The 14840-nt window shown below is 36.6% G+C and overlaps 1 protein-coding gene across 1 annotated transcript; it reads left to right on the top strand.

Moving 5' to 3' along the window:
- The first annotated feature begins 4026 nt into the window (after nt 1–4026).
- Nucleotides 4027–14183, top strand: Or-64 (olfactory receptor 64). The gene is made up of 9 exons (XM_073083436.1): nt 4027–4144; nt 4748–4935; nt 6124–6287; nt 9242–9495; nt 11662–11758; nt 12190–12289; nt 12370–12474; nt 12908–13072; nt 14112–14183. Exons 1-9 carry the CDS (start codon nt 4027–4029, stop codon nt 14172–14174), a joined length of 1254 nt encoding a protein of 417 aa, XP_072939537.1. The 3' UTR covers nt 14175–14183.
- The last annotated feature ends 657 nt before the right edge of the window (nt 14184–14840 follow it).

The raw sequence follows: 14840 nt of genomic DNA, 5'->3' as shown, positions 1-14840 counted from the left end.
CAAAAACGCTTACAAGTTAGCATGCAACAGCTTAGTACAGAACACTACTTTGTACTATTCATCGCGCTCTAAAGTTCTAAGTTTAAGCGTTGTGTAATGGTCCTCTCCACGTTCGTAATTGTCGTCTACTTATATGCACATTGCACAGGCACATGTACAACTATCAACCTCACGTGTGTCATTTGGTGTATTTTGCGCTTATTGTATGCCAAGTATGGGCCAACTAAACCGAGCGTTGTGTATAATTTCTAACACTTATCATTAATAATTAATCTATCCAATGTTTTGGCTACCAAAGATCCCTCTTCGGACAATTTTTGCGTGTCAATTGATAAGTGACAAAGGAAATGCGTCTCACTGTTTCGAAAATACATCAAAAATTAAAATGTACAAGAATAGGCGCAAAAGGAAAACGCGTCTTTATCTGCTCTCCGGTAATGAAAACTCGACAAGTAAAGTTTACTAGTACAAAATAAAATACGATAACAGTACAAACTGTAACTTGAATTAGTGGCATTAAAGTTTACCCGTGGCCCGATCTTACCTAGCCATTTGCTTTAATCAAGTCTGTCTTAACTTCCCCGCTAGATTACAGTTCTGCCTCTGACACGCCGCAGCGCAGAAATTAAAGTTTGCTGTCTAGATAATAGACCAAGTTTAAAGGAAAAATACTGATTCTCTTAACTGATTATTTGTTATGCTGAAATGAGAGTTCAATTCGTCGTTTAATGTTATTAACATTCAAATACAATACAGTGACCATTACTATTCCAGATATTCCAGATATATACAGAATGAGAAGGATTAGACCATAGTCCACCGCGCTGTTCAAGTGCGTATTGGTAGGCTTACCATAATCTTACCCACATACCTATAAGATACCTTTAAGAACTTTTTACCGTTAAAGCAAATGATAATTAATCAATACAATTAACGACATACTCACATATGAGGCGATGACCATAATTCTTACCACGTATCTGTCGGCTTTAAGTAGAAGACAGTTGAATCCCTACATGGTGTTGGTTATAGACGTTTATGGGACGGTATTTACTTACCATCAGGTGGTCTGAAAAAAGTCTAAGTCTATGGCTTCTTCATCATAAAAACACGGGTTAATAAAGTCAGATGTTTGAATTATATTATTAAACAGACACAAAAAATGTGAACAAACAACATTCAAGTACCTTACTTAAGTAAGTACTTAAGTAGGTAGATTTAAATATCTTCGCAGTACAGTAGTGTTTATATACTTGGTTGTTCACTGCCGATTTACTATAGTAAAGGACTTTTAATAGATGTAATTATGCTTATCTCGTCACAAAAAAGGCAGCAGTTTCTTATAGTAATTAGAAGACGCAATTATGGAAAAGATGGTCTATAAAGATTAAACGGCGCCGTAGCCAAGAACAAAGAAACAAGTAGTTCCTTTGAAGTAACTTTGACGCAGACATATAAAGGAACGATAAAAGTTAACGAGTTTGGGTCAAGATGGAATTAAAGTAGGAACGTTTGGTAAGTGGAAACTTTAAGTAAACTTAAGTTACTTAACTGTATTATAAGATCAATTTATAGTTTGTCTTTAACTAATTATATTATTTGTGATAGCCTAATTGTTTGGTGATCTTCTAATTTTTGAAAGTACCAAAAATATAATGCAAATTATTTATATGTAAAAATCCGCACTTTGCCAACGAAAATCATTTCCCAGCAGTGGGCGAATAACGGGATGGTGAATTTAACTGTATAATGTACTGAAACTAAATGTCAGTTTTTCTAATAGTAACTGTATGTAATAAACACAAAATTGAAACAAAAATATAGCTTATAAAAATATTTTTAAAATCTATATTTATTTTAGAAAATAAACTCAACAAAGAAACATCTGACCTGTGTTGAAGTTGAAGAATGGAAACCAATTACCCGTTAAAGCTGTTGAAACCTAACACGGGGCGTCAATTTATCACTTTTGTTGGGATGAATGGCTTTCCATGCTTTGACTGACAGTTGATTAAGGTGACCTGATAGATGAGTAATCTATATCGATAAATTTTGATTAGCTGTACCCTTACCATTAGTTTTTACGTTTTGACAAATATGACTGTTTTGGTATTTGTTTACGTATTTGCCCATACAATTTCCAATCAGCGCCCTAGCGGATTGTGTCAGAACTAGGAAACGACGTAAAAACTCATGGTAAGGGCACTGTATCCAACAAAGTTTTCGTTAAGGGGAAATTATTTCAAGGCTTCTGTATGAAGAAAGAGGAAGAATGTTTGATGGATATTGAATGATATCGAATTACTTTTACCTTAAGTTATTGAAACTGAAGTTGATAATTATCCAAATATTTTTGTCATTGGTCTATTTTTTGGTTTGAAGGCTGTGCTAAGGGAGATTCATATATTAGGCCTCCTAGTTTAGTCTTCAGTAATAGCATTGCATCTGTAGCCTAGCTTATGTAGGACTTTAAAGGTGGTAGAACCCTTTGTGGTTCGACTCCGGCGGCACCACCGCCACACCCATTTCTGCGTAATAACAGCAGTGCTAGCTGCTGTGTTCCGTTTTGAACGGTTTAGTAAGGGAGACATACTTTTCCGAGGCGTTCCAGCTTAGTCCTCAGGGGTAGCGGCGCATCTGTGGCCAACCTCAGGTAGGAATATCTAATCCTGCCCGGAGTTGATTACTGATGTTCATGGGCGGCAGTAGTCACTTACCATCAGGTGGACTGCGTGCTCGTCTGCTACTCTTATATTATATAAAAAAAAAAAAAACAAAAAGCCTTGGGAGAAATACCACTTCTATTTCCACTTACAAATCTGTAGAGTTTATAACCAATGCTTCTTTTGTAATATAAACTTCTTTTAAATATAATAATTTTTCTAGCGTTCCATATATTTCATAAAATATTTAACCACTTATTCCCGATTAATTCATATTAACTTCTTATTAATATATTCAAGATTTTTAAAAGTAATTACAGTCAATAAGCAAACAATTTTGTGAAGTAATAAATCTTTGAGAGGACCACTTCTGAGTAATATGACCACAGAGATTAACTTTAATTGCTCCCTAATTACTTTAACTGGAAGCAATAATATGAAAATAATTAAACGTTTCACATTACAATTATTATAGCATGTTTTCATGATACCGTTATTTATTTAAGAGTTATATTTTGAATTATAGTTGGGTTTTACGTAAGGCGAAAGAGTTATTCATTTCATTATTTGACCAATTTTGCACATGAAAAATTGTATGACTACACCTGCTCGCAACAACTTCAGAGCGGACTAGCAGCTCGGCGCGGACTTAGCCGTCCTTAGTAGTAACCGATTGGTAATAATTACATCGTGGATGGTACTTTGCATCCCCATATACGTACCATAGCTGATTGTTTTGCATCACCATAAATTAATTGATTTTTTTTATAAAAGTGCACTAAAGTGCTTTTTCTAAAACATTTATAATTATAATAAACAACAGGGTATTTATTCATATTGTAGGACAGTATTTCTCAAAGTGGGCGATAATGCCCTGTCGTGGGCACTAGAAGCCTATAGGCTCCATAGAAAGTGGGGACATTTACTTGGTTTAGGGGCAATAATTGATTTGTTATATGTTATATAGTTATAAACTTTTGTCATTACAGGAATTTTCCTTCGCCAGTCTACTAAGGGTGCTCGACAACACTGAGTCCAGACGTAGGCAATATACGAAATGAGTTTGAGAACTCGTGTTCTAAGGCTTGCAGGTTCTCTCCCGACGTGTTCTGTTGAAATACCTACACCATTTCTCAAAAACGCAACAGTTTTCCTTTTAGTTACTATTACTTCATTTTGTTCTTAAAACGCTTATGAAAACTAAGTTCGTATTAGTATACTTAAAACATTTACCTACAATGGAAACATGCTCTGACGAAGACTGATGTCTTAACGATGTACTTAACCTTTCATTGTAAATCACAAAAGGGTCATAAGACAGTCGATGAATCAAGACAATTAGTCATCAGTTTGGTCACAAAAGATGGGGTTACTCTTGCGTATATGGAACGGGCTTACCTATACCAGAGCCATAGAAAAATCTAGTGGCAAACTCGAAGTAATGTTCTTTGAAACATTGTTTAGAGTCACTTATTTAACAGGTACCTACTATTATCGGAAATTGTGTGCGTCAGAACTCTCTGTGTGTTAGTTCCGTACCACCAATTTTTAGTACCCGTACTAAAAGGTAAAACGGAACCCTATTATCATCCTATTATCCTTCGCTGTCTGTCTGTCCGTTTGTCTGTCTGCCCTTCTGTCACAAGGCTCTATCTCCTGAACCGTAATAGATAGACACATGAAATTTCTACAGGATATGTACAACGTATGTACCTACATTGTACAGTGATTCAGACGCTGTAAAACATTATAATGTCTATTTACCACGGTGCAAGTTTCGGTTCCATTCTTTTAACACGCCCTATAGCACAACAATTATTAGCATATGAGGTGTCATGTGGGAGTGACTTATTTTTTTAACAAATACTCGAAGTATTTGTTTTTATAATAACGTTTATTCATAACTAAGGGGTTTAACGTTTATTCATAGCCCCTACTTTAAAAAGATAGTCGATACACCCAATTAAGGTTTCGTTTTTTTTGTATAGACATTAAACGTGTCAGGCACAATATTTTGATGAATCGTTTGCGCTGCTATGTTATCTATACATATAAATAAAAAAGGGGTTTATATTTCTTTGCAGGATTCTCTACATCCGATCGGAATATACCTTACTTGATATATAGTAACACCTTGAAACTTCTCATCATTCTGCTAATCTTCTCTGAATTCTGGTGTGTCCTCAGTACGGAGTGGAGTATGGATGCAATTATTGATAGCGTTAATATTATTGTCATTCAGCTAAGCGCAATTTACAAGTATAGGAATTTGGTAAGGAAACTCTGAAAGATTTTTAAATCTCGATAAATGTATTACTGTCGCTGTCGACTGTCGCTGGCGACAGGCAGCGATATAAGGTTACCGTCAAAGCATGGCTTTAAAGTAACTTTATTCTTTGAATTGTATTCAATAAATTCCCTAGTATAGTCTTCATGGTAGGGGTTAACTGTACAAGCTCTTTTCCATAATATATGGCCATCACATATATTTTTACTAGTATATCGCAATATTGACATTTAATTTTAATTTATGAAACAATGATAATTACAAATTCCAACTAAAGCAGAATACAAATATTTAGAAATAAATTCCCAATTTTATGAACGAAAGTTGCTTAAAAAGGTCAAAAATCAAACGTACTGTAAAAACGTTATATTTTATTTTATTTAAGTTTACAGGCAATATCAGATAAACACGTATCACGGCAGTATCAAATAAAGCCTATCTGAAATTGGCTCTCAATGGGCGAATTTTAATCCGGCAACATTCATCAAAATGGTCGCTATTATGGAAATTAATTGGAACGTATATTGAAACTTCCAATCAATTTTATGCTGTGAATTTTCGTATTAATATTCGACGTCGACCTATGACTACTCCACTGCTGGGCACAGGTTTTCAGAGTCACGAAGAGGAATCTAGGCTATAGTTCATCACGCACGTCAAGTGTGGATTATTAGACCTTCGAGACCTTTAGTGCTTAGGTTTAAAATGATTAGGTTTTCTCACGATATTCGATCTAAAACAAGTGATAATTAATTTTTAAAACGCAGATAATTAAATGTTAGTGGTGACACTAGTTTGCTTTGCTACTTGAAGGCAGTGATAGCCTAGTGGTTAAGAAACTCGGCCTCTCGATCGAGGGATCCGAGGTTCAAATCCCAGGCAGGCACGATGTGCGTATTAGAAATTAAATTATCAAACATCGTAAGGAAACCTGCATACCTGAGAGATTTATAAAAAAAAATAATCTCAAAGGTATGTGAAGTCTACCAATACGCACTTGACCAGCGCGGTGGACTATGGCCTAATCCTTCTCATTCTGAGAGGAGACCCGTACCTAGCATTGGGACAGTAATGGGTTGATGATGATGATGATGTTGACACTAGTATGATTCTCTCACAAACCACTAACCTAACCATTAATACATGGCTTTTATGTTTATGTTTACTCTTTAGCTTAAATACAAGAACATTTTTAAGAACTTAGCATCGTCGATGGAGTCACCATACTTCGACTTATCGACAAGTGAGAGGAAGAAAATGGTTACTGTTTGGCAAAAGCGAAATGAGGCTTATCTGTGGTTACTTCTTGGTTTGGGAAGTGGTACTTTGGTAGCTTGGTAAGTGTTTAAAAACAATACTATCATATTTGAGAGGTGGTAGAATCAGTGTCGTTTGATTGGAGAGGTACTATTGCCAGGTATTTCTAGCGTGTGTTGTTCCGTTTCGATAATGCCGGCTGATTTACATTATGAGGCGGTCGTCGTAGTCCTCAATAATTGTAACGAATATGTGATCGACTACATGTAAAACCCTGATACAGATGTCCATAGATGGTAGAACCCACTTACGATCAAATGAACTGCATGCTCATTTGCTACTTTATTCTTTTAAAAAAATCGAAGTCATAACGAATTTGATCCAATGAAGTTTTATAAAGCATTTTTTTATAATATAGGCGTAGCAAACGAGCAAGTATGGCTACTGCCACCCATGGACATCTGTAATGAACCCAGATAGGATTAGATATCCCTACCTGAGGTCGGCCACAGATGCGCCGCTACTCCTGAGGACTAAGCTGGAACGCCTCGGAAAAGTATGTCTCCCTTACCGCCTTCAAAACGGAACACAGCAGCGCCTAACACTGCTATTCTTAGGCAGAAAGAGGTGTGGCGGTGGTGCCGCCGGAATCGAACCACAAAGGGTTGCATTTAACTAAAACGGTAGTTTCTTTTTCCACAAAATATATTTCAACGCATAACACGAATAATACGAATGTTAAAGTGAAAACGTGCGAATAAAGCTACAGTAGTTTTTACTGACAAAGAAAGATATCCCTTTTCTGTCATAAATCATTTCTCGTATAACTTCGGTCATAAATCGTGTTCAAATAACCGAATTGATCGCATTGAAGAGACCAAAACGATGAATGGAAATGGAACGAGTGCTGAGGGCACAATTTGTAATCAAGTAATAACAACGTGAACTACCAAATATTTTACTGTGAAGATATATAAAAATATGGGTGACAGTTCAGCGCAGTAAATGTAGATCTTGATGTTAAAGTTTATTGAATTAAAAATTATTTGACAATATTATAAAATAACTGGTGTGTATTTAAAGTCCGTTTATATTCATATACATCGCAATACTGTTCTATTAGATACGAGTAGGTACATAAATAAAATGACAGTAACCCTGCCTTTTTTCACGCATACGTAAAAGAAACATTTCAATATATTTTTAGTTCTAATGTTGAGACATTTGTTCTTTAAAAAAAATACATACATACACATAACACATACACGAATACACAATATTCACCCTTCAAGGGGGTTAACAGTTTGAAAATCTGGTAATTTTGACGCAAGCGCCATGAAAAACAGTATTTGGCTCTCTGTACCCTTACCATGAGTTTTTACGTTTTGACAAATATTTGTCGAAACGTAAAAACTCATGGTAAGGGTACTGGTTAGAAATAGTGAAGCGCGTGTTTTAAGGAAACACCTAAACTTATTCTTAAAGGTCGCAATGGATCTGTAGCTAACCTAGGATAGGACTATAATCCTATCTAGGGCTCATTACAGATTTCTACAGGTGGCAGTAGCCACTTAAACTCACTTGCATTGCATGCTTATTTACTACTTGTTAAGCTAGAACCGTAATAAATATTGGTTTATACATCATCATCATCATCAACCCATTACTGTCCCACTGCTGGGCACGGGTCTCCTCTCAGAATGAGAAGGACTAGGCCATAGTCCACCGCGCTGGCCAAGTGCGTATTGGTAGACTTCACATACCTTTAAGATTATTTTTATAAATCTCTCAGATATGCAGGTTTCCTCACGATGTTTTCCTTCACCGTTTAAGCAAGTGATAATTAATTTCTAATACGCACATAAATTTGAAAATCAAAGGTGCGCGCCTGGGATTTGAACCTCGGACCCCTCAATCGAGAGGCCGCGTTTCTTAACCACTAGGCTATCACTGCTCGCTAGGCTATCACTGCTCATTTGGTTTATGCAACTTAGTATAATATCTGATTAACATAAATTGACCAATTCACCGGAGTTGGTTAGTGATCAAAGTTATGCAATATGCGATAGACGACTCATAGAGCGGGTTCAGATGTTAATTAATTAAACTTAGGTCGTATTAATTTGTGTTTGTGTTTCAAGTGCCCACGCCAATCAGTACCTTAATGATGTACTTTAATAGCAGAATGGAACTTTGCGCAATGGTAATTAGTCACATAAGGTGAAAGGGATGGAACTTATTGTGGTTCCATACTAAAAGCACCACCGGTATACCTATTTCTGTCTTACAAAAGCAGTGTTAAGAGATTATAGGTCCTATTTTGAAAGAATGATAAGGAAGAGTCATTTATACGAAACATTCCAATGAGTAGTGTTTGGGCGGCAATTGCCTCTTACAATCAGTTGCACTACAAACTCTTTTTCTTTGAAGGTGGTAGAACCCTTTGTAGTTCGACTCCGGCGGCACCACCGCCACACCTATTTCTACCTAATAACAGCAGTGTTAGGCGCTGCTGTGTTCCGGTTAGAAGGGTGTGGTAAGGGAGACAGACTTTTCCGAGGCGTTCCAGCTTAGTCCTTAGGGGTAGCGGCGCATCTGTGGCCGACCTCAGGTAGGAATATCTAATCCTATCTGGGGTTGATGACGATGTCCTTGGGCGGCAGTAGCCACTTACCATCAGGTGGACTGCATGCTCGTTTGCTACTTTTATATTATAAAAAAAATCTGTCTTACAAAAGTAATGTTAAGTGATTATAGGTTCTATTTTTAAAAGGTACCTATGATAAGGAAAAGGCTTTTATACGAAACATTCCAATTAGTAGTCTTCGGGCGGCAGTTGCCACTTACAATCGGTTGCACTACAAGCTTTTTTCTACACCTACCTTTAAATAATATAGTGTAGAATAGTAGTATTTACTATGACTGGAATATTTTCTACCTACCGTAGGAATGGAGCCGTTGAAGTCAACCCACTTTTGTGGGTTGTTTTTTAACTACTTATTTAAAATTAATGACAATTTAATTTCCTTTTCAGGCACACTTACCCGTTGCTAGACGACCTAGACTACAACTTAATGGTGCCTATTCGTCTCCCGTTCGACTACTACACGCCACTTCGCTACATTCCGACTTACACAGTTGTTCTGATCGTATTCTCCTATGTGGCTTACTTCGTGATGGTCAACGACCTCACTATGCAAGCCCATGTGTTACATTTGCTTTGTCAATTTTCCGTACTGGACGATTGCTTCAGGAATATATTGCGCGATTGCTGTGAACAACAAGAAGGTATGTTAAGTAATGTTTGATATAGTATTAGTAGTTTTAAGATATTTGCTAAATCATAACAACTCTTTAGGGAGATTACATACGAGCGACAGCAAGCGCCGGCAACCACCGTGGATGACCGTCGGTTGTCGATCGCTGACGATAGACAGCGACAGTCGACGGCAGTCGCTGGCTTGTATGTCGTAACACTTGGTCCACATGGCGTTAAACCACAAGGTTTAAATAGGCATCTTTTATTAGTAGTAGTGGGATCATATCTGAATGCAGGACAAATCTTATTGATTTAACGTACTCTCTATACCGGTTCATCGAAAGCTCTCTGGACTTGAAAAGCAAATCGCATAAATGACGTATTCAAATACAGTTACTTATTTTTAACCGAACAAAAAACGTGCAGTGCTATACCATGTTTACTAAGCTTGAAGTAACTCTAGAATCAGTGTATCAGTTTTGATAAAGCCCTGATTTCCATAATTTTATGATCGCTTTACGTTTCTTATAAGTAATTTTACATCAGCGTTCAAAGCAAAAAGAGTATGGTAAATATTGCTAAAATAAAGCAGGTATAATTGTTGTGGTTCCACCAAATTGATTCTTGGAATAAAAGAGCTTCTTATACTAAAACGTTTCCTCCTTAAAAACCCCACTTATAATTGAATATTAAAGTATGAATGACGCATGTCTTACTTTAAGGTCCGTGCCAGACATAGCACAAACATTTGAACACAGTGAAGCACGGGTATTTGAGTATTTGTTCAAAGTTTGCTTCAAATATTTGCAATTGCCATTTGGTGTCGGTTTTTCGAGCATACATCAAACCAATAAAACTTCAAGTATGTGCGGAGCCTGCTACACATGCGCAAAGTCCACTTGCTAGAAGACCATGACATGAGTGACAGGTTAAAAAATCAACAAAAAAATATATACGCGACGAATAGATAACCTCTCTTCTTTTGGGAAGTCGGTTAATAAGTGTTCAAATGTGTGAGCAAAGTCTTTGTTCAAATATTTATTTATGTCTGGCACGGGCCTAAACTATTGAGTATAATCAGAGCAAATCAATTAATTATTTTTATTCAAAATAGGTTCTTTACGCAGCTCTTTTTGAATGTCATTATATCTACCGCCACTTCAAAGTGTTTCGTTATGGAGAAGAAGCTGCGAGAGAAACTCCATGACACACATCTTTATAGGACATTCGTGTTGGATCTTCTAACAAAATACTTAAATAAGTTAATACGAAGTACGGGAAACCACTTCGTAAATTGATGGCCAACCCACGCCATTCTAACCTACATTCAAGTTCTGATTGTGTTATCGGGCACAAAGTACTTTGTGATGGTCAACGATCTAATTATGCCGTCCTATGTCATGCATTGCTCTGCTAATTCACTGTAGTGCTAAATGTTCGTTTACTTTGATTAAAAATAACAGGACTAAACAGCTTTATAACATTCAGTAAAAGTGTGTTGTTTACTTACTGGAAAAAAATGGTATACTACTTAGACTATTAATCAGAGTCATTAAACAAATTATTTAGTATAGGTTTTTTAAATGATAATTATGAATTTTATCAAGTTAGTAGTTCAATATATTTTGTGATATTATTGTCTGAGCCCTTCGCTTTAAAACGGTTATTTTGCACCATTTGAGTTTGAATGACATATTTGTGATAAAATAATTAAAACCACCTTCGAGATATAACGATGCGCTTTAAAATTTATTTGTGACTGTTGGCTACAGATCTAATATCAGGCTGGGCTATAGATCTAATATCATGCTAGTGAGCTTCATTCACGCTTAAAGCCCGCTCCACATTCTCGCGAGAATCTTGCGAGAATCTCGCGAGAACGCGAGAAAAACCGGTCCCGTATAGGCCACATTCTCGTTTCTCGTGATTTTCTCGCATTCTCGTGAGATTCTCGCGAGAATGTGGAGCGGGCTTAACACCTTAATGGAGACTTCTCTAGTACTGGGGTCTCCTCATGATGTTTTTAGATTGTCGTAATTTTTTGTACAAGTAATAATTTTCCAATAGAGTAAGTAATAAATTTGAAAAATCAGAGATGACCGAATTACCAGCCCAACCTCGCAATGTACCTGTATATCACTGCACTACAATTGTATATAATTTGCATTTAATAATCCATGTATATGTAATTTCAGACTTAAATCATAACATGTATTTCATGACGGATGATTTTAAACAAAAGTATGTGAAAAAATTAGATTGTCTGATAAAACAACATCAGTTAATCTTGAAGTAAGTAATTAACATACTATAGCAGAATTTTGTTATTAGTTATACTTACCTATGTAATTTTCCCTTTCCGCTTTCGAAGTATTTGAGACCAACTTTACCTACATTATATCTTATATAAAATTCTCGTGTCACAATGTTAGTTGCCGTACTCCTCCGTAACGTCTTTACCGATTTTCACCAAATTTTATATGCATATTCAGTAGGTCTGAGAATCGGTTACTATCTATGTTTCATACCCCTAAGTGATAAGGGTCGTTTACCCTTAACATTTTTTTATTTATGGCAACACAACGTTTGCCGGGTCAGCTAGTATACATACTCGTATAATAAATAAGTCTTTACGCTCGTGACACACAAAATAGTCTCGTGGTTTTTATAAATAATAGTATTATAGTAGGGATATTTTAATTGACAATAATATTTATTTTCAGCAACGTATTAACACTGAAGGCAATATTGAGCGGACCCATGTTAGGGCAGCTAGCTGTCAGCACCACCCTTATTTGCTCTATCGGTTACCAGGTGGCAACGGTAAGGTTTTATCTAGAAATAACAAAATTTACAACTGAAAATATATTTTTGAAAAACTCAAATGTTCTTTTTATTTTCAGAATACGGAAAACTATACAAAATGTCTTATGGGTATTCTATACCTTGGTTATAACATGTCTGTGCTCTACATCATTTGTAGATGGTGCGAAGAAGTGAAAATTCAAGTACGTCTTAACGTTTTTTTATATAACACTTAAGTACCTAGTCCGGCTGATGGTAACTGGCTACTGCCGTCCATGGACATCTGTAATCAGCCCCAGATAAGATTAGTTTGCAACTTGAGGTCGGCCACAGATGCGTCGGTAACCATTATTACTAAGCTGGAATGCTTTGGATAAGTATGTCTCCCTTACCACAACCCTCAAACCAGAACACAGCAGCGCTTAACACTGCTGTTAGTAGGCAGAAATACGTATAGCGGTGGTGCCGCCGAAGTCGAACCACAGAGGGCTCTACCTTTAAAACTGATTTATTATTAAGGAAACATTACATTTACATTTCAGAGTGAGAACATAGGCGAGGCGGTCTACTGCTCTGGTTGGGAGCGTGGTATATCATCAGTGCAGGGCGTAAGGAAACATTACATTTACATTTCAGAGTGAGAACATAGGCGAGGCGGTCTACTGCTCTGGTTGGGAGCGTGGCATATCATCAGTGCAGGGCGTGAGAGCCCGTCTGCTGATAGTAATGGCGCGTGCCAACAAACCACTTGTCTTAACAGCAGGCGGGATGTATGATCTCTCACTCGCTTCGTACTCTAAGGTAAGATTTTTTTTATAACATAGGAGTAGCAGACGAGCATTCAGTCCACCTGATCAATCCCAGATAGGATTAGATAGTCCTACCTGAGATCGGCCACATATGTGCCGCTACCCCTGAGGACTAATCTGGAACGCCTCGAAAAAGTATGTCTTCCTTACCACACCCTTCAAAACGGAACACAGCAGCGCCTCACACTGCTGTTATTAGGCAGAAATAGATGTGGCGATGGTGCCGCCGGAGTCGAACCACAAAGGGTTCTACCACCTTTAAATATAAGCTTTAAGATATTCTGCTCCTCAAAGGTACTCGTAATAAGGGTTCGAAGGATTTATTTTTCCTTTACCCGTTGCTTTTGACATAAACCTAATCTATCCATGCTTACGCCATTTAATTTCATTAACACAAAAGTAGATATTTATAGATATATCTTTGCTTGGTACAAAAGTCTACAGTTGTGATAACACGCAGGACTTCCTGTCCAACTGTACATATTAATTGTAACATTAAATATTTGTTTTACTAATGTATTTCTGTACTATAAGTGTTTTAATAATTCTTATAATTTGCCATTTGATTAAATAATTATCTTACGTGGCACAATCTACTAGTACATTATTCAGACATACGTTAATATTGTAATATCTTTCCCCTTTTTAGTTATTTTTATAGTCAAGTTTTTATTTCTTTACTAAAGTCCAGTAAGTCTACAGTACTATAAAAGACGCTTTCTACACTAGTACTAGGATTCCCTGTGTTCTGGGTACCATGTAGAGGTGAGGCGTATATACTGAAAAAGGTTCAGGGACTAGGTATTTTACCGGACTAGGTAGGACCTAGTCCAACTTTTAATACGTACTTAGTCCAAGAATAAGTACCTAGTCCAAGACCAGATTGTACGCGTGTCGCGTACACGAACAGGCATACCTAGTCCCAAAATTTACCTAGTACAACCCATCTCTAGTACCATGGATACATACATAGACAACACAGTGTACAACTTCCCGTCGATCTTGTAATCTAAGCAAGCCGTTTGTTCCAGCTGATAAAGACATCGTACAGCGCGCTGACAGTGCTCCTGAGGCTGCGTCATGAACATGATTAGAGCTTATCAATCCCAACAGCTGGTGCTCCTCCTACAACTACTGCACAGTCACTTATGAATAGTTATGAATAGTTTAGTAGTTCACACTCGAATATAATTGAAGTAGTATTGTAGTAGTATTTAGTAAATAAAAACATCAAAATGCATAAACTGTTTATGTAATAAACTGAACTATTATTTCCCACCGTAGATGCTGGAATTTAATTACTCGTAATTCAGTGTATTCGTGAATTTAGATTTTGATGTCACATTTGTATTGTTTATTTTTATTTTTGACATTTACACACTTAAATGTTTTAACTAAAATAAATTAAAGTAATATAAAAAAATAGTGAAATAATATAACTTTCTTTTAAATTAAATATAAAAAGCTACATCTAAATTGCTGTCCCTGGGATGAGTTCCCAGAATGCTGGCAACATTCCCTCGTTGGATAGCGAGGCTAATTCGCTGTTCGAGATGTGTGCCAGCTCTCTGGTCATTCGTTGACTCTATCAACCGCTTGGACAGATGCTTAAAAAATAATCTAGCATTGGAACCCCACGGCCCCAATGTTTCAACATTGTCACAATGTCACATTTTCAATAATTTTTGAGAACTTTAGCTTCAACTGTGCTTATTGAGTAGAGTTCATTAAAAAAGTCTATTGTCACTTTACCTGTTTAA

This window comes from Epargyreus clarus, unplaced genomic scaffold (genome assembly GCF_041222505.1).
Source record: "Epargyreus clarus isolate Ecla_fem2 unplaced genomic scaffold, WU_Ecla_fem_2.2 ptg000019l, whole genome shotgun sequence".
NCBI classification, from domain to species: Eukaryota; Metazoa; Arthropoda; class Insecta; order Lepidoptera; family Hesperiidae; genus Epargyreus; species Epargyreus clarus.
This window is presented reverse-complemented; position numbering and strand designations above follow the sequence as displayed.